Here is a 27178-nt window from a genome sequence, read left to right on the forward strand (position 1 = left end):
TGGTTGTTGTGGGACACAGTCTTGGACTGCCTGGAGGAAAAGGGCCCAACACGAGATCCCTGTTTCAGGGCCACATGTTCCTCTGAAGATGAAGGCAAGCTGTGTGCAACGCTGCCAAAACCGGCTTGTGGGACACGGTCCAGAGTGTAACAAAGGAACTTTGTTGGTAGCAGAACAGGACTGATAGAAAGTGGAACACAACATTTTTTGTCTAAACTAAACCTGTGATAAATGTCAAACCTTAGCTTAAGCATCCTTCCAAGTAAGCTTGGACCAAGGACCTCTGTCATAAATATTCAAGGCTGAATTTAATCCAAACATTCCGTGGCCTTCCTTTGTTCACCAGACTGCAGTTCAGGTGGCTGAAGAGGGGGGTTTTTGTGTAGCTACACAGCATGCTGGAAATAAATTCCAAACAGAACAAAGTTTAAGCAACCTTATATTTTCTAAAGCACCTTACAGTAATCTCTACCCAAGGAGCAATAAAGACCTTTAATCACTATAGTCTGTGCATGCTGAAACTAAAACCTGTGGTCACTCACGGATATCAGTTTCAGGCTCTTTGAGAGGTATGTGTGCCCCATCCAAATGCCTCTCACAGTACTAAATCCAGTATCAGGCTTTACCAAAACCAAAATATGATTGGACTGTTAAACTCCTCAAGAGGGCTGGGGACCAGAAAGGGTGGGCAGAATGCATGTTGCTCCTCATGAAATCTCCTGGTGAAGTCTGCATGCAAAGGGGACCTCAGCTGTTTGGGGCAGAAGTCTCAGCAGCGATGTCACCAGAAGCTTTTGGTGTCCAAGTCAGACTTCTTCAGATGTTCATTGCCAGGTTGATAAACTAAGATTGGAAGAAAGATCAATGTTACAATAAATGATTTCAGGCCCTTTTCTTCCCCGTCTCTTTCCCCAATGAAAGAGAGGTTCAAAAGCTTTGCCTTGCTCTGAATTGACCCCATGTAGAAAAGATTACCTTTGCTCACTAGGCTTTTATGTCCTGTCACTAAGGACAAACTTCAGCCAACATTTATTTCTGTGTTTTGAGGGAAGGAGGAAGAGCTCTCCAAGCAGCACTGGAAGCCCATAATGGCAGTGGTTTTGTTTACATCCCAGCAGTCTGCATGGGCTTCCATGCTTGTTTTGTCAGAGAATTCATTGTGCCTGGCCCCAGGAAGCTTTGAGTTAGTGTTAAATGAGAGACAACCCACATATATGACAGGGAGACAATGAGAGCACAGGAAAACAAGAAGCCTGCTCTGAATGGTGTGAGAAGCAGAAGATGGACATGCACAGGCAAGGCTGTTCTGCACTCCTGGGGGATTCAGGGATAATGAAAGATCTCCCATCCCCATCTGCAGCTTCCCCTTTCCTCCACTGAGAGCTGGCACCTGAGGAAGGAAAAAGCAGGGAAAGTTGAAAGGTTGATGAGCTGTCAATATGCCACAGAGCAAGGAAGGAAGGCAATAGCACAGAATCACAGAATCCTGAGGGTTGGAAGGGACCTCAAAAGATCATCTAGTCCAACCCCCTGCAAGAGCAGGGTAACCTAGAGTACATCACACAGGAACTTGTCCAGGCGGGCCTTGAATATCTCCAACGTAGGAGACTCCGCAACCCCCCTGGGCAACCTGTTCCAGTGCTCTGTCACTCTTACAGTAAAGTAGTCCTTCCTGATGTTCACATGGAACCTCCTATGCTCCAGTTTACACCCATTCCCCCTTGTCCTACCACTGGATATCATTGAAAAAAACCTAGCTCCATCATCCTGACACCCACCCTTTACATATTTGTAAACACTGATGAGGTCACCCCTCAGTCTCCTCTTCCCCAGGCTAAAGAGACCCAGCTCCCTCAGCCTCTCCTCATAAGGGAGGTGTTCCACTCCCTTCATCATCTTTGTGGCTCTGCGCTGGACTCTTTCAAGCAATTCCCTGTCCTTCTTGAACTGAGGGGCCTCAGAACTGGATGCAATATTCCAGATGTGGCCTCACCAAGGCAGAGCAGAGGGGGAGGAGAACCTCTCTTGCCCTACTAACCACATCCTTTCTAATGCACCCTAGGATGCCATTTGCCTTCTTGGCCACAAGGGCACATTGCTGGCTCATGGTCATCCTCCTATCCACCAGGACCCCCAGGTCCCTTTCCCCTTCACTCCTTTCCAGCAGGTCAACCCCCAACCTGTACTGGTACATGGGGTTGTTCTTCCCCAGATGCAAGACTCTACACTTGCCCTTGTTGAATTTCATCAAGTTTCTCCCTGCCCAACTCTCCAGCCTGTCCAGGTCTCGCTGAATGGCAACACAGCCTTCTTGTCTGTCAGCCACTCCTCCCAGTTTAGTGTCATCAGCGAACTTGCTGAGGGTACACTCAGTTCCCTCATCCAGGTCGTTGATGAAAATATTAAACAGCACTGGTCCCAGCACCGACCCCTGAGGGACTCCACTGGTCACAGACCTCCAGCTAGATTCTGCCCCATTGACAACAACTCTCTGCCTTCTTCCTTTCAACCAGCTCTTGATCTACCTCACTACCTGATCATCAAGCCCACACTTCCTTAGCTTATCTATGAGGATGCTGTGGGAGACAGTATCAAAAGCGTTACTGAAATCAAGAAAAACCACATCTACCACTCTACCATCATCCCTCCACCTAGTTACTTCCTCATAGAAGGCTGTAAGGTTGGTCAAACATGACTTCCCCCTGGTAAAACCATGTTGGCTGCTCTTAATGACCCCCTCATCCTTGATATGTCTAGAGATGGTGTCAAGAATAAGTTGTTCCATCATGGAAGAGATGTAACCAGTGTGCGTGCTGTAAAATCCCAGCTCTGCTGAAACCTATGGCAGATGCCCCCTCCACTCTCATGGACACAGATGTCACCTGAAGTGCCACTCAGAAATGTTCCGATTCTTACAAGAGGAAAATGCTCTAGAGAAGCCCCATCATTTTGTCAGTGTTTGTGAAGCTGTGTTCATACCTCGCCTATATTCAGGTTAATATACTCCTTGTTTTTCACACTCAAGGCTTGGAATACTCCTGAAATGAAAAACAGGACACCAGTGCTATAAATAAACCTCATTCATATTCATACATGAGCTCCCCATCCCACAACGATGGGTGGCTGTGCCAAGGAGAGGGAGGGCCTGGCACAGAGGCGAATCACTTGGGATTGCTTGGTAGTGGTAGCTGCTATGACAAAACAAAGTCCTTGCAAGAGGAAATGTCTTGGTGACGTAAGGCCCTTGTGCATATCTCACTTCAGGAGTTGACTGGAAGAGGGTGTCCTGAATACTAAACCATCGCTTTTGGATGATACTCTAAAAATGAAGCCAATCAATTTGCATTTCTTTCTGTATCTTACTTAACTTTTCTCTCTCAATAGCTTAATACTTCTGTTGCCACCGATCAAAACAGAAAGAGACGAATAAAACAATAAAAACTGGTGAAGAAAGTTGATTTTGCTTCTCATAGAGAGAGCTGCATCTGATTTGAATTTGGAGTCACACTAATGATCACTTCAGCATTTATTCAGCTATTTAATCTATCTCTACTACTGCTGGAATGAGAGTGACCCTGCTCACAAATGAGCTGGGATGTAGAGTGCTCAATGTACGAGGAACCATATCTTTTGCCAAAAGTGGACAAGTTAAGTACAGGATATACCTGTCCAAGTGCATGCCAATTATCTCTTTGCATGAGGCACAAGCAATATTTGAACCTTGAACTTCTGTGATGCCAAATGAAACTCATGGGTGAGCCACAAGGAAGGCTGTAACATGGACTTTGCCAGCATTCTTCACATGCCTTCTATGTTGCCGCAGTTTGTGAAGCAGGCTCTCTTCACATAGGGAAATTTTCCATTAGCAACAGAACATTTTTCACTTCACAGGAGAAAAGCCATCCTAAAAGCAAATGCTAAACATGGCTCCTTTCTGTTAGCCGTGTACACATTTGATCTAAGATATTGTGCAATATGCTCAACAACAGCCAAAAGAGGAACATTAGGTTTTTTTTTTTTTCAAAGGGAAAGAAATTCCAGAGGAAGAAGATACTCACGACTTGCATTCTCTAAGCGAATTAAGCAGTTCAGAAAATCATCAAAGTCAATCTGGAACTGTTCATCGGAGTATCGGAGGACAATCAGTTGCAGCAGGTAGTTGCTGAGTTGGTATCCTTCCCAAAGACACACGCACAAAGGAAAAGTGAGCAACCTCACTGGCCAGGGAGGAATCTGCAGAACTCTTCTAACTAATCTTGAAAACCAGTTAATGGCAGGATACTGAGTGGCACACAGCCATTCTGAAAGTGATCTGACCACAGAATTCTTTAAGCTTGCAATGCATAACAAACTCTGAACAAGAAATTTTGCAGTCACTGCAGTTTCTAGTCTATGCATTTTTTGATGTATGAGGGACCATTCTGTCTCCCTGAAATCTGGAGGGATTTCTGCAAAACTAGGTGCTTTAATAGAAATAATTTGCAGTGAAATGCACTGACTGCTCTTCATAACAAACAGCTTACTTACTGTTCCTTCAGCCCTTGAGTGCAGATGGACGCTGAAGTTGCTTGTTTCAGGATCTAACCCTGCACGTGGTCAGCCCTGTTGAGTTCAACAGAGCTCAAGAAAAATATAAAGACTGCTCTCACTGACTGCCCTGCAGGACTGGAGATTCCTGGAGTAAAATTAGTCTGCTTGATATCTTCTCTAGGTGTGCACATCCCCTCTGGGATTTAAACCTCCATTCTGTTCAGGGGCACCTGGACAGCATAATTGACTGCAGCCCTCTTCACCCACAACTCATGTGCCTGACAGGTTTCCCAGATAAAATGCAGTGCTATCCTTACCTGCAGCTTTAAGTGCACTGCGAAGCTCATAGGAGGACATGGATCCAGATTTATCAAAGTCAAATTGAAGAAAGATATTCTATAACAAAATGAGAACATGGAAAGTTTGTATGCATATGAAAGGGAGCACAGATATGGCACAGAAAAGCAAGGTTTTTATTGCTAACTTTAGCATTCAAGAAAGCTGACAAAACTTTAGTCCAGATCAAGTCTGATTTTGTAACTGTGGAACAAATCTAGGTTGCAGTTCTCTTTGTCATATGAATAGGTTGTTGTGAAACTTCAACCAAGTACTGCCAAACCCAAGTATTCAAAATAATGAGGTGCTTTTTGTAAAAAACTCCACAATTTTTCAAAAAGTAATTTTTTTTCTGGGTAGGATGTATTGCTCTTTGTCTTTTAACTCTTCACTGATGCATCCTCTTAATCTCTTGTTATGTTTTTCTCTATAATTCTGAAGGCTAGAGACAATTTGTTTAACATGAAGTTAAGACTGTAACTTGCCCATTTGCTGCTAGGTACAAAAGATCCAAGCAGCCACATTCATGGTACAAACAAGAGAACTGGTACAAACATTCAGACCTAAATATTAAATAATTATTAAACTAGAGTTAAATTCCATCTTTTTAATGAGATGACAAACTCAGCTACCCTTGGGATATATTTAGAGCTGTCATCAGATTCATCTTAAATTTATCCAGCACACATACACGCAAATCTTCCAATGAGATACATGGATTTCTCAAACCCCCTTGTTAAAGAATAATGCATGCTTTGTTAAAAGAAATGTAGCATTAGTACCAAAAAAAAGCATTTGCTGTTTTTGATGGGCTAGACAAGAAGCAGAGAACTGCATGTCTTGAATGCTTGGGTGAAGCATGAATTTAGAAGAAACTATTAATGACCATAAGGAAACAATTATGTCTCCTTTATTTGAATATTCAGTCTGTGGCCTGATTCTGCAAGCCTATTTTTTCTTACTGCCATACACAGCGGCAGGGAAATGTGTTTAAATTTAGAACCAACACTTTCCCAGACTTCAGTACAGTTGACTCCTAAGAGATCAATAAAGGAAATGCAGTGACATAGGAAATTATTGTTTCCTACTAGTTATGAATCATCACTTTCTACTTCTGTACAACAGCAGTAATGGAAACTCCTTAAGTTTTATTTTGATTGGCTTGTTTATTAGTGTCCTTTACATTCTTTATCCCAAGCATAGTTGATTTGCTTACAAAAATCTCTGTTATTTCCAGAAAACCATTATGGTTTAGCATCATGGAAAGCTAAGAATGTCTTTGACTATCCAAAACAAGCCCCCATACTTTTAAAACATTTGTTTTGAGTTAAAATTTGTGGCTTGTAAACACTCCTGTCTCCACTTTTGTCTGCACATACATAATAAACTATTCAGGAAATAGCTAATGAAATGGAGAAACAAATGCAGAGAATAATGTCACCTACTATCCACTTCTTCATTTTTTCCCAGAAAACTTTGAACTCATTAAATTCCAACTTCCCGTTGCCATTGGTCTGGCAATATGAATTAAGGAAAAGGAATTGTCACCTGAAGGTCCAAATTCTGTCTGAATTTATCAGCACTGTTCCTTTAAGCAGAAAACATGAAGTTGCCTGGAATGCCTATGGTGCCACTGAAACCCATATCGGGATTTCTCATGAGGTGCAGCTTGAGCAGTTACAGTCATGGCTGTGGCTGTGATACTTGGGGAACATTATGTGATATAAAAACACAGCTGAGCAATGCAGGCTCCACAGGAGAAAGAAAGACAGATTGTTCTGAGGCAGGAACAGCTTAGGATGTAAATGGGATATAAATGATTCAGAGAATTAAATTACCTGATTAAAACAAATTGCTGCTGTACACAGAGGAGTTAGTTAGTCAACTAATGTGCCATTCAGTATTTTTACCTAGAGATCAGGCTCTGTTGCAATGGCTTAACCAAAAATTAATGGGCATTGTGGGGTGAGGCTGGCAAAATATGGATCCTTGTGGTCTAAAAAATAATGTCTGTATAGCATTTCTGAGAGGCAGTTGTTTAGATCTGCCTGTCGTTCCCTCTGCTTCAAATGTAATGGTCTTTAAATGCTTTTTTCACTGAGTTGCTGATGTTGGCCAAGCACAGCTCACTTGCATGACGGAGCACTTGCTCTGAAATGCTAAATAAGAAATGGGCCCATTCCACTTCCTCTTTCCATCTTACTTGCCAGGACAAAGCCCTTGCTCAGATGGACACTAGCATAGTGAGGATTCATAAAGGTAAAAACATGCCAAGTGGGATCAAGTTAATGCCTGTCATTATTTTAGCATCTACAGTGGTGACATCATTGAGGCACTTGGAACCTGAGGATGTTACTGCTCCTGCAAAAACTCACTGTCAATTTACTCAGCCATGTTCTTCTTGAGGTCATGTAGAACTTTGCCCTCACTTTGTGCCACTGCATGGTGACAGTAGCTGGGGAATTTGGTGGCACTGGGAGGGGACTCTGCCAGTGTTGACTTGGGTTTGCATTCATGTAATTTTGTTCCTCCATGTGCTCCAAATACCATGTCCAGAGTGTGATGGTTGTGTCTGTGTTCCTCGTACTGCTAAAGCAGAGGAAGAGATGTTTCCCCATTTATTCAAAACTATGCAGAGATATGCTTGGAAGCATTGCAAATAATGGAAACTATTTAGTTATATCCTAAATAGTAAACCTAGGAATGCTGCCATGCTCCTGTGTCAAGTGCAGACCCTGGCTCTGTCCCAATACCATGTAAGGATGAGATGTGAACATGGACCTATTGAAGCTTGGCTCTTAAGAGAGGAAATTCAAGACTGGTGCCCTGTTTCTCACTGCATCTGCATGGTGACTGATCTGCACTAAAGTTAAACATTATGGGTATTGCTTTAACAGGACAAAGTTTTGTCTGTTTTGGTTTTCTGTTCTAGTGTTCAACAGGATGTTACATCTGTCATGGACTATAACAAATAAAGCAAAAGATAAGGACTTTTCAGCTGAGCAAGCAAGACATAAAACAAATGTTAGATACTTGCCTTGTTAGAACAGTATCTGTTCTGTCTTACATATAACAAAATTGTCTATCAGGAAAGCATGCTGTGAGAAACAGGCCTACCTGAGGAGAAGCCATGCTAAGCAAACTCTACAGGCACCAGAACATTGCAAAGGTTGAAGCTGGCAGGGAAGTACCACGGCTATGATTCATCTCACCTAATGTCTGAGCAGTTATTTAGCATTCCTCACAGTCAGGCGCATCCAGAACAAGCATAATTAAACCATCTTTATCACTATCTATAAAGCTAGCTTAGATGCAGACACCTACACCACAAACGACTAAATTTGGACAAACTTTTCGCCCACATGTCTGTTTCCTGGAGTTCCAGGATGTAGCTGTAAGACCAGATTTTCCAGCTTTTAGTCTGGCTGTCAAACCTTCCCTCCCCCAGCTTTGATATCAGTAATTTTCAGCACTCTGCTGGTCCTTAATTTCTGATCCATAACTTGCAGGCACAACTCTGCCTGGTGAAGTTTACCCTCCAGACAACAGACTTTTCTTGAGTTATCTCTTCTAGGCCTTTTTCAAATAAACCACTGCTTGAAAAATGCACTGGTCTATATGGAAGTAATTTGAGAATTACTTTTAAAAGTGCTCAACATTTGCTCATCATTAAAGCATCTGCCTCTAAGTCTGCAGAAGGAAATAGTCTGTCTTGAAGGTCCTATCTCTAAATTTCTATAATAAAAATAAGTATACAACTTTCTCATATTTTTTTTTTCTTTGGATAGTGTTCTGCCATGACATTACCACATTTGTCTCTGATATCCATGACAGATAACCCTATGGACAATTCTATTCAGCATTCATTTAGCCTCACAAGCACTTATTCAAAAGGATACATCCATAAGAGAAATGATATTTCGGCATGAAATGAGACTTAAGTTCTTGAATCTGATGTTCTTTGCTGAAAAAGCACAATAATAAGAAAGAAGTCACTGGGTAAATCTGCCTTTTATAAACTGAAAGTAGCAAATAGGATTTAATAAGTGGGCATAGCTGCCTCTTTGTCCTCATGCTGGAGGCAGGGCAAGGTTGTGTTTAGATCACAGACCAGATGTTTTCCTGCCTCTGCACAGCTGGATAGAGGACATCAGGCAGGAGTCATAATAAAGCCTGTCTGTAAGTGCTTTTAATGGCAGCTTTTATAAAGTTCTTTACACCCCTTACCTCAGAGGGTATCAGCACTTACTTCTTTTTAATACAGCATTCAGAACATATTCAAGTTCTTCTGCAGATATCTCCATGTCCTACCATAAAATAAAATAAAGAAAAAAATATAGCATCTGTTGCTTGAATATTTCTGTAATCAAACATACCAAAACCCTCAAAAACACAATCATCACCCATCTGTACTTTATTGCAACTCAGAAAAACAGAACCATACAAAACCTAGAAAAGGCTAAAAACTAAAGTGCTGCTTTGCATAAGGCTGGCTGAAGGAGATCTCCAGCGCGAACCATTGATTCAGAGAAAGTAAACTGCAGTTGGACACTGAACCAAATAACCTCCCTCAGACCTTGAGTTCCCTTTGGTCCTCCTTGTTCACGAGCAACTGCACCCTTCTCCAACTAGACATAAGGCATGGTGACATCTGGTGCCCAAACAACACACTACAACTAAGCATACTCCCAAAAACCGTTTTCACCTGGCATGCAGAAGTGTCTCACCTCTTTGCATATCTTGCTATGATCCACAAGGGTTTTGCACTCACCTTTCCTGAAATCTGCTCAAACAGTGCCTTGAAAAGCTTTTCTTCTTCAGTTTCTTCTGGGCTGGGGGTTGGGTTTATGGGCTGCAGCATCAACCACAGAAGTCATTAGAAGAATTGTAAACCATTACATTTCTCCTGCATATAGCCCCTCTGTGCATCAGAGGACCAGAGTACAGGTTAAAATAAGGGTACACATTCTCCTGAACATTGGTAGACCTGAGGCCACCCAACCATCTAGCTGCCCAAGGGGAGTCTCAGTCCCTCATTTCCTTTTCCTGGATGGTCATGTAGTCTGCCATTGCCTTTGCTATGTCAAAATCAAGAGCACCCATCCCGGCAAACAGCTTTTCTCTCATCTCACTTATGCACCACTCTGATTCCCTGGTCCTTGAACAACCACAGCTATACCAAGCTCCTTCCAGCAACATCATTCAAGGATCTCTTGTTCTTCTTTAGAGCACCAGCCAGAGGTGGCTGCACTTTGGTGCATTACTCGGCACCACCCTAAGCCTGGAAACGCTTTCAGCTGGCTGCCAGCTGAGTGTCTCCATGCAGTCTCAGAGGTGTAGAGTCCATGTTTCAGTCTACACTGATGACCAGAGAGGTGAAATAGTATGGAACCACTGCTATAGTTGAGGTGACCATGTGAACAGAGAGGAGTTCTTGGGCCAAAAAAGTGGGGAGAGAGAAGGCAACAGCACAGTGTACAAAGCAAAGAGTAGGGCTTTGTTTTGCCTGCCCATAGAAGATACAACATGGGTACTATCTTGTGTACTGTCACCAGTGTGGCCGTGCTGACACTGCTTGGCCACTTACAGTTTTTTTGACTGTATGTATTTTAGAATCATAGAATGGTTAGGGTTGGGAAGGACCTTAAAATCATCTGGTTTCAGCCCCCCTGCCATGGCCAGGGATGTTCCTCACTTATTTCTGCTCAAGTTTGTATGTAGTCCCTTAATGATACTGGGACAGGTGAACAGATTTACTGAATGTGGCCCTGAGAACCCAGAAAAAGAGACACACTTGTTACCTGGTCCTTGGAGGACACATAAGGTCTTGGCTTAGCTTGTTTCCACGGGAAGGCACAACACAGTTAACAGTTTATTTGCAGGGATACACTTAATCAGGAGCTGACTCAGACTCGGCTGCAATTAGCACTCAGCAGGCAGACCAGGCCATTCAGAAACAATGAGAACTCAATCATTTCAATAGGCACACACATGTGCCTATCATTCCCTCCCAAGCCCTGCAGATATTGATAAGTAAAATGGAGTAATTTTTGTGCAAAACCAATGTATGTCTGGTGGCATTCTCTTGCCTCTTCTTTTTTTCATTATAAATCAAATTTTAAAGATGTGAATGGCTGTGTACCTCCCTGGTGCTAGCAGGTGTGCTTTCATTGCACCCATGGTGGCTGATACACTCCTCTGTCACCAGCTGATGCTGACTGCTTTCAAGTGGATGCAGAAGCACAATGATTATGATTTTGATTGTTACAGCTCTTTTACCATATTCAGCAGAACTGTCTGTTTCAGTCACATACACAAAGCTGGCAGTTGTGTAACATTCCTGTGAAACGAATGTGTTTTAGCCAAAGACAGTAAAAAGTGTGTGCTGGCTTCTGCTGAGCTATTCTCTTGCAATTTTAACTCTGTAGGCTTACCTCAGGGAGATCAATGGCAACGTTCTGATCTAGATCCCTAGAGAAAACAAAACTTTATTCAGTATCTGAAGATATTCAACATCTGCTTGGGATGGAAGCTTGCTCATTACATTTTCCAGAGTTGAATGATAAATTTCTTATTGAACAGGTTAAGTTTAGCTAAAATTCATCTGACAATCACAGTTTTGCACTGTTTAAATTTTGGTGTAAGCCCTTAAAACCAGACTTGAAGCAGGGCTCAGGGAGGGCACAGCTGTGCATGCTGCCTGCTAAAGAATTCATCTCATTCTTTCTTTGTTGTGCACACACTTTTCCCTCAATACCCTTTTTCAGTACAAATTTATCATTCAGACAAACTCGGGGAGGAAACAAGCAGGAAAGAAGCGTTCACAGAGTCCTGAACAGTATCAAGTAGCTAGCAACTCTTAATTGTCAAGCTTCTAGCAGGCTCACCATGGCAAGCCCTATCTCACCACCTGCTAAACTGCTCTCCAAAAGAAGTGTCAGGTTTAGCAAAAATGAGCAGAAGCTTTCCATGCCAGGGCTCTGGTCTAGGGCTGGGTGCTCAGCAGCCAGACTCTCCCCAGTAGCAAGCAGCCTAGCATGCAGGTGAGCACCAGAGGGCACAGGGATTATATCTGACTTACTCGGTGATGGCCTTCTTCTCAGAGAAAATCCTCAGGCAGAAATCTGCCTCCTGGTGCGGCTCAAACGTGGTTGGAACAAGAATGTAATCGCCTGGTGGCAGCTTGAATCTGTTAGACACTTCCCTTAAATTAATATAGGTTTTGCTCCTGGCCTTAGAGGGGTGATACCTGAAGAAGTCTTTGCCCAAGTGTCCGTCTCTGCTGGGGCTCTAGAAGGGCAAACAAAGGCAGTGCTGCACTATCCAGTGTGTGCAGGGGCCATCCTTGCCCCTTTTTCATACACATAGCCAAACTCTGCCTTTCACAAGCCTCTCACCCGGCTGGGATCCTGACTCTCATCCCTTCATCCAGATGCTTGCAGCAGCCCAGCTCCTACCTCATGGCAAAGACCCACTACTGGTGGTCTTTTCCCACCCAGAAGGCAGTCTAAGAGGATTCTGGGACATTGTCTTCCTGCTGAAATATTCCCTGCCATTGAGTGCCACAATCCCAGGCAGGATGTCACGGAGTAGTGACAACAGATTTGCCAATTCCAACCTCACTCTGGGGGCAGGAACTCCTGCACCCCAAGAGGCTCATAAGAAGCAACATCCCTCTTTAAGAATCAGGCAGAGGATGACAGAATCATGGGGCCAAGGAGTCTACCCTGGGAACCCACGGCCCCGTAGGGACTCCTAAATCCTTCTCTGAGAGGGCATCATCCCAACCATGTAAAATACTCTGTGGGGCTTGATGTAATGAGAAGATTATTTCATGAGCAAGGGCCCTAAAAATACACAATAGCTGGCAGGGGTACAAACCCAGAGAAAGATGCTAATACTGATAGTGCAGCTACTGCACTTTAAAAGCAATAAAGTACCTCATAAATAGAGTAGCCAATGGTTAGCATTTCAGCCCCAAACTTCCTGAGTTTACGGCGATCCTTTTGCATCAGCGCTGCTATGAATGTGCACTCATCTTGTCCATCGTCTTTTTCTGTCAAACTCAGCTTGATTTGTGGGTTTGTCCAGAAAGTCTCTGCCAATGTAAAGAACACCAGAGAGCTCCTTGCCTCAGAATAATAATACCACCACTAGTACTACTAAAAGAAAAAAATAAAAGAAGACAAAAAGGTCAATTAAGCAGAGGTTTTGCTCAAATTTAGACTTTCCATTCGCTGTCATGCTTCTTTCCACTAAGCTCTGCAGAAAATAAGCCAAATTCTAAAGTCCTTCATGGAACTAGGTGTAGAAAAGATTTTAGGCCTGATATTTTATTAAGTTACTGTGGTTTAAATAAAGTTGTCAGATGGGATTTTGTTAAAAGTACAGTACTACAATGATCCCATAGTGCTGGTGCCAATCTGGAGTAATACATTTCAGGTCCATGCTGCCACTTCAAAGCCACATAAACGTGCTGGCTGAGCTGGATTTTTTCCTCATTTTACACTTACTGCTGCAATTTAATGGACTTATTTGGAGCTAGTCCTGCTCATGCAAATGTAAAGAAGAGGAAAATCAGATCCAATGAACTTGAGAGCAAAGAAAGCAGCTCTTACACTGCCAAACTCTCAAGTGGGACCATATGAACATTTGTCCTTATGGCTAGTTCCTGCTAGCTGAGCATCAGCTGGCCTAGCCTGCACCCACAATTCTTGCTATGGAGTAACAGAAAAGGTGACTGAGAGTGAGTAAAGACTTCAGTGCTGGCTTCTCATTTTCAAAGCAGTATCTATTCACCTAGGAAATTTCTACATCCTCCTGCAGTGGATCCCCGGACCCAGCTCCCCTGGTGGATGGTCACCTCCCACTTGTGTGCCGTGCTGTCATCCAGGGCATCTGGAGTCAGGTTGCAGATCTCAACTTTATCAAAATGCACTTTGAAGTCTCCAAATCTCATCCTGAGCAAAAGACATGGGAAGGGACAGGCAGTCATTCACTTCAGTGAAGGATGCCCAGCAGAATTACTTACACCCTGGAGTCCGAGGGTCAGATCACCAGCTTGTGTGGATCTGAATAGTTTCGGTGACCATGGAGATATGCTGATCTACACCAGGGGAGAAACTAGCTCTCACTCACTGTGGTGTAAATCATAAGCAACCTTACTGTCTGGGTCTCATTCTGACATCTTTCTTTTTACACTATAACTAACTCCATTGGTTTTATTCAGGTACCATTGAGCATAAGGTGAAAAAAAGTGACACTGGCACAAAATCTGTGATGGAAAGAGTTATTTCATCAACACCATACTGGCCTTAATAGCTGCACCTATATCACCAAAAAGCCTACCAAAGTATGGCAGGCATCTGTGCAGGAGCTAAATCTACTTACAAAGCAGCCAGTGCCAGCCACATGACAGCACTACAGGGGACACATGGTGATGGATTAGCCATGGTATGATTAGTCTTTCTGCACTTCAATTAAAGTCACACTTGGGCCTCTGCTAAGGTGCCTAGTTTCAGGCTGCTCACCCTCCCCTCCTTTAAGAGTGCCTAGGATCCTATCCTAGCAAAAACATACACCAAACATGAGAGGCAAAAAGGATGTTTGGACTTGAGTAGTGGCTCCTACCTGCCCTTTAAGGTGATATAGAAACACTGCTGCCTGCTACTGTGTCACATACAATCATAGAATGGTTTTAGGTTGCATTACATATATTTTATATCCAAGGTGGACACCTATACTTGGCCATGGGAAGGAGGGACAAATGCCACAAGATAGATGTTTTTGAGCTGTTAGGCTGGGCTGGTTGAAACTAGACTGCTCAGCATGCCAAGCAGCAGATAAGCCATGTGATTTTATCTACCAAGTAAAAGGTCACTAAGATACCAACAGTGCTGCTGGACAAGGAGCCTTGTGTTCAGGACTGAGCAAACAGCCAAGAGAAGGGGCAGCCAGAGCCAGGCACCACTGGCCATAGTATGCATCCCTGGGCAAATGGAACAGAGCAGGAAAGCTAAGAGAGAGCAGCTTGCATGGTGGGCACTGCAAGGACAGGAAGCCTACTGATGCTCTAAGACTGAAGGTAGCCTTGGTAGGCTGAACTTCCCTCTGTAAAAAAGCAGAGGTATTAGGCCTTTCTGAGGGCAGTTTAGCATCCAGATAGATCCTCTGCCCGTCTCTTTTCATGGACCATGAAATAATGTACAGAAACTGATCTCTTCCCTAACACAAATTTTAATACTGATTGTTTTCTTCCAGTGGCCAATGCTAACAACAGAATGGAGTAGCAGGAGAGTAAAAGCTCTCCAGGACTGCATTTTCATCTGCAACAGTAGCTGATAGGACCCAGCTAACCCTCGGTGTAGCTCATCTGACCATTTTAATGTCTTTATGGATATATCACATTACTGCTCACACAAAGTCTGTATGTGAAGCCTAATAGGGAAACTATCAAGGTGTGGCTTAGAGGGGGGCAAAGAGGCAAACGCTCTTTAGAGAAATACACAGAAGTCAAAAGGTATTAGGAAAAATAAGCGTGATGGACTGGGTGACGGTTTAGCTGGTATCAAACTTGCCTGACTGGTTTTGTATGCATTTCTTATCTTCTGCATATAATTTTTGTCCACTTAACCCCTTCAGTAGAAAGTTCTGTCCCGAAGGCTTTTGTTTCTGCTCTGAATGACTGAGATGTTGCATGAGGAAGGTCAACATTTATGCTCAGCCTCATTAATTTTTATTTGCTTCCCCAGGGGACTTACTTTAACTCTCAGCTTAGCTCAGTTGGACAGACTTTTTAATGTATTCCATTACTCATTTGATGCCTACTAGCATGTTTGCACCTCTATTACACATCCAGGCTGTAAGTTGTGCCCTGCATGGACTTGCTGGAGTTACTTGGGTTCCAGGTAAAGTCTTTGTTTCCTTTTCTTTCACCCTGTAAGTTCTGGCTGTAGACAGGTCAAACACAGACAAAAAAACCCCAAACCAAACACAAAAGCTTTTTGGAAAAGCTGCTAATGCCCTATTTCATTTGCAATGTCAATAGCAAAATAACTCAAAATAGCCTAAGTAAAAATAGTTAAGTAATGGATCAACCACTGGACCATCTTCCCTCCTGAGCTATCAAAATGGGGATAAATCATTTTATGTGGCTCAACCTGCTGCATTGTCTATCATAAATCATTTTTCAGGCCTAAAGTTGAACTTTGGATTAACTTGCATGAAAAATCTGGAATAGCCCTCTGCGTAGCTCTCTGGATTTACCTCTATGTAAAAGAGATGAGCATTTGGCCTTAGAAAATGTGATTAGACACATTGTCAGAAGTGCACAGCATGCTTGATGGGGGGGGGGCATCATGTGCAAGTCAGCCATCTGCTCTGTCTGAGATTGTGAATTTGGCATGAGGAACAATTCACACTTCTAAGGCAATTTTCACTACTTTTTTTTTTCTCTTTTTATTTCATCTTTTCTTCAGATTTTCCATCTTTTCACACATAACTTTGTGTTCTTTTACTTTCTGTAACAAGTAGCATTGCTCCTCAGGACTCCCTTCCCTTCCAGTGTATGACTAGCATTAACCCTGAAGGTATTTCAAAGGTGATAGAGTGCAATACAATGCTCCTTTCTCTAGAGCCTGCCTTTATTAATGGGAAGGATTTAAAGAGCCTTACATTAAGGGGAGACACACGGTATTTGAAATATGCTAATTCCATTAACTCAGCTGACATTTAAAATGCCTTTTGTTATTAAAATAGACATAGGCATGCAGGAAACACACAGAAAACCAAGTTAGCATTCTACCTGACCATCTCCTAGGCAGAAACAGCATTTTCCACACAGATACTTTCCTTATTGCTCACATGCACCACGATTTCTGACTAGATCCACACACTCTGAACCCCATGGCTTACCAGAACTCTCCATCATCCCGTGCTGCCTGAGTCAGGCGTCTCTGCTCTGATGGGCTGACTGAATGCCACTCCAGAGAGCTGAAAGAAAACAAACCCAAGCTTTTCTACAGTATGTGTCTCAGAATGACTGGCTGGACATAGCAGCAGGCTGTTCTTCCACATGTGTTTCATTTGATCAGCTCACACAAAGAAAGATGCATCTAAGAGGTTTCCCGAATCACACTGTTACTCATGGTTAGAGACTCAACTAACATAGCTGGAAGCAGGACCAAAGATTCCAAAGATGCTGTGGGGTGATCCTGTTTGAGTTATTGCCTGCAGTCAGAGGTGGGACTGCTGTCAGATTCTGGAGTTGGGTATAATAAGGCTATTGGTAAATATCAAGATTTTGGTAAGTCACACCTCTCCTTAAATCTGTTTTCCATCTGTAGCCCCATCTCCTGCTTTATGTTTGTCAGTAATTTAGGGTCAGATGTCTCTTCAAAACTGAGTCAATAGGAACTGAACAGGCTCCTTCCCTGTACAGAAAGATTTACTGGAGTCCCTGGGGTTCCAGGTAAAGTATTTTGCCTTCTTTTCATTCACATCTACAACTCCAGCTTGTAGCAGATCAAAATCAAACAAAAACCTGACAAAGCTTTTTGAAAACCAAAATGCCCTGCCACATTTCCAATCTGACATAATAAACAGTAGCAGGCCTCTCGTGTTGAGGTTTTTAATTCCAGCAACCACTACAAAATGTTATTACAGATTCTTGTATTGACCTGTGAGCCCCTCTGCACCTTGAGTTAAAGAAAACCTACCAAGTGCAGAATGAGAACTCTGCTTTGCAGAGCATTTTCAATAAACAGCAGCCAGATGCCTGTCCTCATCTTAACCTCTCAATATTCTGAGATTTAATCACTCATTATATATGCCAATTATCCACATTTTTCTTTTTGAAGAAAGACAAGAATCAGAGCTGATGTGGAAATATTCCATTAATTTCTGAGTCATGTTAAGGACAGGGTCATTCAAAGTAATCCTGCAGATGATCTTGTGTCTCAGCAATTTTAAAGGGCCAGGCAGGTTATGGTTTCTGTCCTCTACATCTGTATGAATAGAAAAATCATGATGAAAGAAAGTGAAACAGAAATAAAGCTATACATATGTGCAAAAATATGCCGAAAAGGGCATGTTGGGGGAGAATGCAGTGTTGGTTTTTATTATATTTTTTCTTTTCTATTATCTGCACTTTGTTTACATTTGGTAGTAAAATCAGACTGGTTTTCAGCCCAATCCTGTTGTGCTTTTGGGTTCTTTCACATCTTTGGTAGGTACCACATTGAGAGGATCTCATTGAATGGTCATATATATAACCTGTAAGGTTCCTGCATATCCCTAATGTGTTTAGAAACCAAGATCAGTAAATGCAACTAGAGATTCATAAGCTACTTAGAGGGGGTAATACAGTGTCAATTATCTGCAGCAGGACAAAGTACGGATGTTGTGTTACAAGTACTACAGCAACAGCCTTGCAAAAATTGAACGAAAATTCACTCTAAATGTCTTATTTTTCCCATCAGTAGTGTCTTAAAATTAACTTATCTCATCATTCAATATTAATTAATATTTTTTGCTAATGCTAGATTTTGGTGGCTAAACAACTTTACAGTGTCCCCATAAATGGGCAGCTCTGAAAAAAGCAGGAGTGACATGTTAGTACGGCAATAACACTGGCATGCATGTGCAAACTCTTGATTTCATTTTCTGTGGAATAGCTGGAGCTGCAGAAAGGCAGCTGTGAAGCAGCAGCTGGGATTTGTCCCTTGTGAGGCCAGCATGTATGGGACAGCTCACGCACTTGTCACTCCAAGGGCCATTCCACTCGACCTGTCCCCAGGGGTTCCTTATCCTTATGAGCTGTACTTGCCGGCCCTGATAGCTCACCTGGGGAAGAAGGAAATAGAGAAAATATCAAGTGTCAGTAGCTAAGGAGCAGGACTTCTCCTGTGTGCAGAGGCTGGGCAGGCTGGTGTAAACAGCTGGGCAAAAGATGCAGGCTGCTACAGGAGATATGGGAGGGAAAGGTTGATGGGAAGTTGGATAAACCCTGAGGATAACTCCTCCTGTCACCTAAAGTCCAGGAACATTCCCTTATCTTTCTCCTTTGCACTGCTGAACATACCTCATCAATGCCAGTCACAGAGTAAGCGTGGCCCTTTATAAGGCCAAAGGGGGTTTTGGCTTCTGACTCGGCAGCACTGGTGGTCTGAAATACAGAAAGAAAGTGTGAATCTCTCTTTTCAGAGTGAGATTGCAAGTGGTGCAAATTGGTCCCTTTCAAGCATCAGGTGGGAGCTCAGTGGCTAACCAGTAGTGTGAGCAGACAACTTGGCTGCCTGCTTGATGCAGACAGTGATGGTGCAATGGTGCCCTTTGAGCCCTTGAAGAAAGGATTTTTCAATTTATTTTTTTTAAGCATTGTTCACACATAAGGAAAATGAGGTGGCTCCAGGCTGAAACACCTTCTCTGCCCCTGGAATTTTGTACCATCTGTGTTTCTGGATCTCAATCTTAACTCCCATTCAAACATAGTTTATGTTAGCTAAGGAATGGTGAAAGCTACTCTCAGACTGAGGTCAGGTGTAATATGATCTCCTTTCTTCTGGAAAGATAATGATGGAGCAGTGATGGCAGAATTCAGGGCTGAAAACCAATTTTGTAGTCTCTGGAACTAGTAAGCCCCCAAAAAGCTGTGGCCAATTTTAATGCTAAGGGACCAAGTAAGTCAGGAAATAAAGTTCACTCTCAGTAAGTGCTCATACTCATGTCATTATTGCCTTAAATACAACGGCCATCACCTCCTGAAAAGTGATAAATCTTCTCCTTGTCTTTTAAACAACTGTACGAGGGACTACATTAATACTACATATCCAATCAGTCCATAGCTATTATTTGCAAATTTAAGTGCATATCCACCTACCGTCTTAAATTATATTTTTTTTTAGCACTGAAACCACAAAGCTAAACAGAGAAATTCAGATCCTATTTCTTACTTACATCAATGGAGCAGCCCACCATGGAGCATCTTTTCAGAGCTTTGGCTAGGATTTCATAGAAATTGTCAGGAGCCTTTTTAACCTCATACATTTCTCCTACGCCCCCAGTGAAATCCTCCATGGCTTCTATTGTGCTGCCTCCTTTCAGAGCCTCATAGCTGCCGTTCAGCCTAGAAAACACATGCTGACCATGAGACATGCTTTCAAAACTTTGAAGAAATCCATGTTTGAGAACTTTCTCACATGGCCATAAAATTGCAGCAATGGCACTGAAGTCAAAAGAAGTACCTCAGAATGCACCCAGGATAAATAGGAGGAGTATTGGGATCATTCTGCTTTCTTTGTTAATTGCATTTTTAATTCATTAATTTCTCTATATCCCTAAAGCCTGGGGTTTTTCTTTCTTTAGTGCCAGTTGGCAAGGACTGAACACCACTGTGTGTCAGTGGCTTGCTACCTGCCAAATCATTTAGACAGGTAGAACCATCAACTGAGGTCTGAGCAGAGACACAAATGTCAGGATTCAGGCTTTGGTGCAACTCTGTTGCTATCAGCTAGGGGTTTATCTAATGATGTGATGGAAGTCGGATCAGCTCACAAGAGACAGGAATAACATTTTCAGCTCAGGGCAAGAGCAAATGCAAAAAACATTTCACTGCCACCAAAAAATACCAGATAGAAGCTGTTCGCTGAAGTTGTGAATAATGTATGTACATAATATGCTATGTACAAATAGCGAATTTATGCATCTGCAAAGACTTACTTGGCATAGGCTTTCTCTAGTAAGGCACTCCAAAATTCGTTGCGTTCAGCTGAGTGCAAGAAAACCAACCGTCCATTGAAGGTGGGTAATCTGTCATCAATCACAACATCCAGCCACTCGTTGTGCTGCCAAAACTGTTTAGAAAGCATGGGGCATGAGTTTGCTGACAGCATGTCATTTCCTGAGCACAGGACTCTGGTGTCCCAGCACTTCTAGTTGCAAGTCATAGGCTTGATTAGAAGTCACATGCAAACCATCTATTTCCACTGTAACATATTGACTACTCTGAAAGAAGGGTAATATATCTTAAGAAAAGACTAAGGCTAAAAGCACAGAGCTGTACTGTAGCTCCTTGTCTGGATAATGTTACTTATGCAGCTACACAAGTGGTCACCACATGATTCAAATCACCTCTGAGACACACATGTATTACATATCCCACTACAATTGCTTACATCCTAAGTGAAGTTTGTGTGTCAAGGAAAATGTGACATAATTTCTAAAGCCATACATCACTCCACAGAGCAGAAATGTCATGCCTGTGGGAGGCTGACATAGCCCACTAGGTTGTTTCTCAAAACATGAACAGTGAAAGCTCAGCAATCCATGTTTTTTTCAATTTCTCCTCTGTAATAGCTGGCAACCCTACTGCAAAATAGACCATGAAATATAATTACAGAAAAGTGCTCGTGCTGTGTCATCTTACGTGATGTGTTTATCTTACCTGGAAGTGAAATATTCCAGCATAGTCTGGCCCAAAATTTTGATCCAGTGGCACCACTCTTGATAGTGTTTTTTCATTCAGTGTGAGAGAAGCTATGGCTGCTAATAGCCAGCAGTCACCTGTGAATTGAAAAAAGGTAAAAAACTCCTCATTTTCTTCCCTTCAAGAGGAGAAAAGGTGAGTTAGGGCCTAGAGAAGATGTTATGGAAGTTAGCTCCCACCCCTCTTGAAATCCAAAATACAGCCTGTGTGTCCCCAGGAAGCATGTCCCTGTCTGACCAGGGCAGACTGCTGCAGTTTGGAGGTGCTGGTAGACAAAAGGCTCCCTTGGACTCACAGTACCCTCACATGGAGATCCTTCCCTGATCTTGAATCCCACTGCACCAGGATGGTCCCTGCCACGGATGGGAGGGTGCTACCAAAAACATGGCTGTAGGCAAGGTGAGCATGGCTCACCTCCACCTTCACTGCTCCCACCAGTTCAGGAGGGACAACATCCCCTCAATGTGTAAAGATACTCCTGCTGCTGCTCATGGAGCGTAGGCATGACTGCATCCTCCCAGGGTGAATCACTCACCAAGATCCCCTTGGCAAATGTCTGTTCTTGTGGCTCCTCCAAGGATAAACTTGGGGTCTTTGACAATGTCCTGTGAGAAAGGGAGAGAGACACAGAATTTACGGAGAGAGACACAGAATTTACTTGGAACATGCCAGGAAACCATCACCAATGCTGTGAGCCCAGATGTGCAGCATGGTGTATGTGCCCCATGGGCTGTATTTTCCTGCAGAGGTGTAGCCACCACAAAAATCTAGATGGGGTATCCTTGCTAATTAATTACAGCATGGAGCAATTAAAGGATCAAATATCTTCATTTTTTTTCTATTTAGTCAGTTGTTACTGAAAGGCCAGAATTCTCTATTCATCTGTAGGCAATTGTTCAAATATCATGGCACAACCTGGTCCAGAATCTCACTGTTAGACTAAAACCCTGGTTAATGGCTTTTTGCTTGTGTTTTTTCCTCACAGTGTCTGGAAAAATTAAAATTGTCAACTTTTAAATGCCAAGGTAAAGGTTTTTCTTTATCTGCATATGGTATCTGGAACATTCAGTGTCTGACAACCACAAGATCATTTCCTCCTCAGACAAGCAAACAACAAAGGCAGAGTCCAGCCTTGTTTGTTTTATAGAAGAGCTAACACTACCCACCCTTGTGTGCTCAGAGGGACTGCTGCTCATGAGGGCATGAGAGCAATTCTCACGCATTCAGCTATTCTACTTCAACTACTAGCACCACGGCTGCATAGAAACATTAGAGTGACAAACCACTAAATGTGGCAGGAATTCATCTCTCTTTTTTTTTCCATGAACTGTAAATTGAATTTTATTGAACTGAATAGAAAAGGGAGGAGAGGGTATCTAATATATTACTATTAGCTACTAATACATACATTAGCTGATATACCTGTAGTTACTGGGTCTGCCCTGATATGTTGTTGCAGACCCTATGGCATGAAGCAGAACATTTTGCCTAAGTGACAGAAGCTTGCAAAAAATAGAAGAAAATTAAAGAGGGGCAAAATAGAAGAACACATTCAGCCCTTTAACCTCTGCATTTGCCTAGAAGGAAACTGGGTTGCTTTTGGTTCATATCACTGCATTTTGTGTGGCTGTCAGGGCAGGATATTGGTAGTTCTGTTGTGCTTCACTTAGTGAGCCAGCCAGCACTGCTCCTGTGAAGCTCACCCTCCACAGACAATATTCAGGAGGAGACTGGTTTGCATATGTTTTTGTTTGCCTATGCTGGGGAGGAAGTGGTGGCCAGGTTGTGCCTCAGCCACCAGTAACCCAGGGGGGAGGTAACACGGCACATCCTGTCACCAGTGTGTGGAGGAAAGGCAATCAAACAGCAGCCCCTCCTTATCTGGCCCACCTGTTTGCTAAATACACTCCGTATTGTTGGGACTCGATGTGAACAATAAAAAATACAGCTCATTGCCTTTACACATCAATATAACAACAGCTGATAAGGTAGCTGATCTACAATAACATGCTTTGGTTTAGCACCATTGCTCCTGGGGAACATAATTCTCGTGACAAGAAATGTATTAAGTTCTTACCAGGAAACTCCACATGTTAGCAAGGGACAAGACAAAAAAACTTTCCACTGACGTGAGTATGAACATTAGATTAATGGCTCATTGCTTAGTACACAGCTCTGCAACTGACATATGGAAAAATATTTTCAATCTGTTATGTCAAAGCAAACAACAAAAGTAAAAAAATAAATAGAAAGGGTCAGAAAGGATTTTGGCTGGGCCTGTGCCACCTTCTCTGCTGCATGTAACAACACAACACACTTCAGCTTTGAGTGTATATTGCAAAAATAACATTAATTTCAAGGGGATTTTCAGACTGGATGCTGTAATTATGTGTGTCAGTGCTTTAGCATACTAAGGGACAAAACCCAAAGGTGGATCTTGCATTCACAAACAGTGTACAAAACCAATTTTCATGGATTTGCCTGTGCAAGGATATTGCCTACAAGTGGGGACATTCAGGCCTCACAGAGATGAAACGAGGTAACCCATAACTTTCCTGATGCTACATCAAAGCTGTGTTTCCTTAGATTCAAAAAGAAAACAAATTGCAGCCCCTGCACCTGTCTCACATTCGTAGACAGGGTAAAGGGAGACCTAAGACAGACTAAGGGTAAGGCTATTTAGGTGGTCTTATTTCTATTTGTGATTACATCAGTTGCCAATGGCTGCTCTCACTAGGAGAATTTCCTTCTGCATATCATAAATTCGTTTGGCATTACTAAAACATATTTGTCTTTCCTTTTTTGTTTTTGTTTTCTTTTTCTCATTCTTCAGCTTATATATCTGACGTTCCTAGACACTGAGCCATTGAATTTATCCCAGCAGTCAAATTTAGGTGGAAAGGGAAGGAAAGGAAAGGAAAAGGGGGAAAATGAGAAAAGGGTCTTCTGTTCTTTGGGTTATTCTAAAATTTTGAAAAGTTACCATTTCAAAGGCTTTATTTGCAATGAAAAGGGATTGCTAAAGAGAATTGCTTTCTGAATCTTAGCACACTTCAGATTTATGTAGAAAGTAAGATATTCATTTGGTGAACATCTATGTAGCTCACTGATTGCAGTAGGAGGTTTACAGGTTAGAGGTATCTGAGGGTCTTACTAACAGTGTGTACAAATGTGTATACATGCAGGTATATGCATGTCAAAATAACAAGAAAGCCTTTTCTACTCTCATTAACAAAGGTTAAACTTAGTAGAGTGTAAATCTGAAGACTAATGTTACCCTGCAATTGCCCACATGTATTGTGCTTCACTTCATCCAAGCTATTAAAAACTACTGTTAGGAGAAGTGGTAAAAACCAGTCATCATGAAAAGCAGTTTGAATGCAGGTAACCTGCACAGAGGCTGTGCTCTTGTGCTCACTATCTCCAGCACCACAGCCTTGCCAGCTCAGCTGTGGCAGCTAATCTGGGTCATGCTCCAGGCCTATATCCAACTTGCAGAATAAAATGTGTTACCTTGAAAAGGTGTTGCAGTGCCTCTATGTTGGTGCTGTTTCTGATGGATAATAGAGATGAAAGTGACATAGCTGAAATGCTGAGGAGCCAGAGAAGAGCATAACTAAAACCCTGTCCTTACATATCCTCTCAGAATCCCCTGAGCTTTATTTCTTGCTGTGCAGCTCACTGAAGTTCACCTTCCTGCATGTGGGAATTGGAGTGTAAAGTCAAATCCCATTTCAGGCAATTTATTCTGTAAATGTTTCCAGTTCACTGTACAAAGATCACAAAGAAGACTGAAACAGCTACAACAGACAGATCGCTGTCCCTGGGTACCACGCACAAGGACACACAGGCTCTCAGCTGCTCCTGGTCACAAGTTCAACTATTGTGAAACCCAAAAGGAAAAAAAGACAAAGTAGGACCTAATGGCTGGCCCAAGGAAAAACATTCTTTCTGATTTAATGTTGCAGGCACTTGCTTTCTTATGCCCCGCAACACTCCAGAGTCACCACACCAAAAGCATCTCAGCCCCACAATCCCATCCTGTTCTGGAGACCAGCCCTACAGCCCACCTGGCTTTTATGCACAGATAAACAAGGCAGCAGCAGTGCCTGCAGGGGCTGCACTTGCCACATGTACGGATCTCCTATTTTTCATAGCTGAAACTTTTCCAGGAGAATATCTTTAATTCTGCTCTGCAGTGGCACTACGTTAACTATCATCAGAGGCATTTGAATGCCTGTCATAGCAGATTAAGTTAAGCCAAAATTTAAACCCTTCTTTAAGCATATTTTGTTCTTTTCCTTCCTTGGTTCTTTTTCTCCCAGTGTCGCCAAAGGAAAGTTTTCTGCTAAGGGAGAGAGAAGCTTTCAGACTATGAAGAAAAAGAGAATAAATGTCAGTCATTAGCAAAGAAACAAAATTAAACATAGCCACAAATTTTCTGTGACTATTAGTTACAGAGTTAAGCGGGGAGAAGGAACCTGGAGTGATGTTGGGTTTGTGATCTGAGAGCATGTGACTATAGAAGCTTCAGGCTCTCACTGTGTCATTAATGGTTGTTATGCAAGATGCATTAAGAGATACTTTTCAAGCCCTTGGCTACTGCTGAATGGCTCAGTAACCATGGCATGTATCTGTAATCTCTCAGTGTTTCATGATGGAAGAGAGGAAGTATAAGAGTCTCATATTCTGAAAGTTGAAAGGTTTGAATTTTTTAAGTTTAACCTTCATTATGAGTTTCCTACATTAACAGCACTTGATTTTCACACAGTTTGAACAGCATCATAATGTATTTTACCCTTAATTCCTTGCACATCCTCTTATTTTCATCTTAGCTGCTTGGAAGTCATGTAAGAGAGAAGGCTGATTACCAGCTGTTTGAGCACATACATTAATACACATACACAGAGTGTGACTGTACAATGAGCTACATCTGAGACATGGTGTGAAGCCTTCCAGCCCTCTCATCCCACAGCTTGAGCAATTTGTGGATGACATCCCAACACCACACCACTTCCCCTGAGGTGGGAAGTATATTCCCTGCACTTCACCTCCCTGAACACACCATGGTTTGGTGCAATCCCAAAGCACAGCAGGGTCTGACTTTTGGTAGGATGAAAGGTGAGTGTGCAATGTCATACTCACCCCGGGCCTCTTCCAGATGAAGGGAATAGGTGGCTTTTCACTGAAGAAGAGAGAGGAGTCACAGGCAGGAAAGTCGGGATCCTCAAAGAGGACTCCCCTGTGCAGGCATTCCTGCTTCAGCTCCTCATAGGCCTTCCCCGAGCTGTGTGTGGCACATGCAGCACCAGGCAGCGCTGGCGACCTTGGCTTCAGGTCTCGGTACAGGTAGGGCATGGCTCCTTCCCACGTGCCAGAGAGATCCCGGGGAGCTGAGGCTTGGCAGGAGCAGGCAGAAAAAGAAAAGGGAGCAATAATACCCCTGGTGTCTTGTGAAATAAAGGGCAGAGGAAAAGAGTGTGATATGGGGAGATGGCAGCGCCCTCCAGCCCTCCTCCGTCGCACCTCTTTGGACTGCAGTACAAGACCAACTTCCTGCTCTGAACAGCAGCAGAGACAACCACCCTGAAAGCAAACAGGGAGGGAAAGCGGCTGGCCCTGGTCACGCTTGGAGCGGGAGCGGCGTGGGGGTGCCCTGTCCTCCCCTGGGGCAGAGCCACTGCGCCCGCCCGGCGGGGCAGGGCGTGCGTGGTGCCACCAGGTTGGGATGGCTTCAGGGTATGCAGCGCCCAGCCCTTGAATTGTGCGGTAATGGCGAGCCCCAGGAGAGCAACCAGAGCCGCAGGGTGTATCCTCTGCTTGGGCTTC

The 27178-nt window shown here is 43.0% G+C and overlaps 1 protein-coding gene across 1 annotated transcript; it reads right to left on the bottom strand.

The window, feature by feature from the left end:
• On the bottom strand, window positions 1-26929 carry CAPN9 (calpain 9). Its single transcript, XM_005148593.3, has 20 exons — window positions 26495-26929; window positions 21885-21954; window positions 21308-21426; window positions 20584-20717; window positions 19822-19990; window positions 18947-19030; window positions 18623-18708; window positions 16780-16857; window positions 13666-13826; window positions 12807-12964; window positions 11948-12156; window positions 11301-11337; window positions 9638-9718; window positions 9116-9173; window positions 8766-8830; window positions 6312-6380; window positions 4848-4926; window positions 4059-4175; window positions 2980-3038; window positions 1-843 (listed from the first exon to the last, which is right to left on the bottom strand). Exons 1-20 carry the CDS (start codon window positions 26705-26707, stop codon window positions 817-819), a joined length of 2073 nt encoding a protein of 690 aa, XP_005148650.2. The 5' UTR covers window positions 26708-26929; the 3' UTR covers window positions 1-816.
• Between the last annotated feature and the right edge of the window lie 249 nt (window positions 26930-27178).

Source organism: Melopsittacus undulatus, chromosome 3 (assembly GCF_012275295.1).
Source record: "Melopsittacus undulatus isolate bMelUnd1 chromosome 3, bMelUnd1.mat.Z, whole genome shotgun sequence".
NCBI classification, from domain to species: Eukaryota; Metazoa; Chordata; class Aves; order Psittaciformes; family Psittaculidae; genus Melopsittacus; species Melopsittacus undulatus.

Bases quoted from the DNA above. Each gene is read 5' to 3' on its own strand.
- CAPN9 (XM_005148593.3), bottom strand. From the start codon at position 26,707: ATGCCCTACCTGTACCGAGACCTGAAGCCAAGGTCGCCAGCGCTGCCT. The intron at 20,718-21,307 runs GTAAGATAAACA...CTTTCTAAACAG, and splicing joins CTGGAATATTTCACTTCCAG to TTTTGGCAGCACAACGAGTG. The intron at 4,176-4,847 runs GTAAGGATAGCA...GTCTTTGGGAAG, and splicing joins CAGTGCACTTAAAGCTGCAG to GATACCAACTCAGCAACTAC.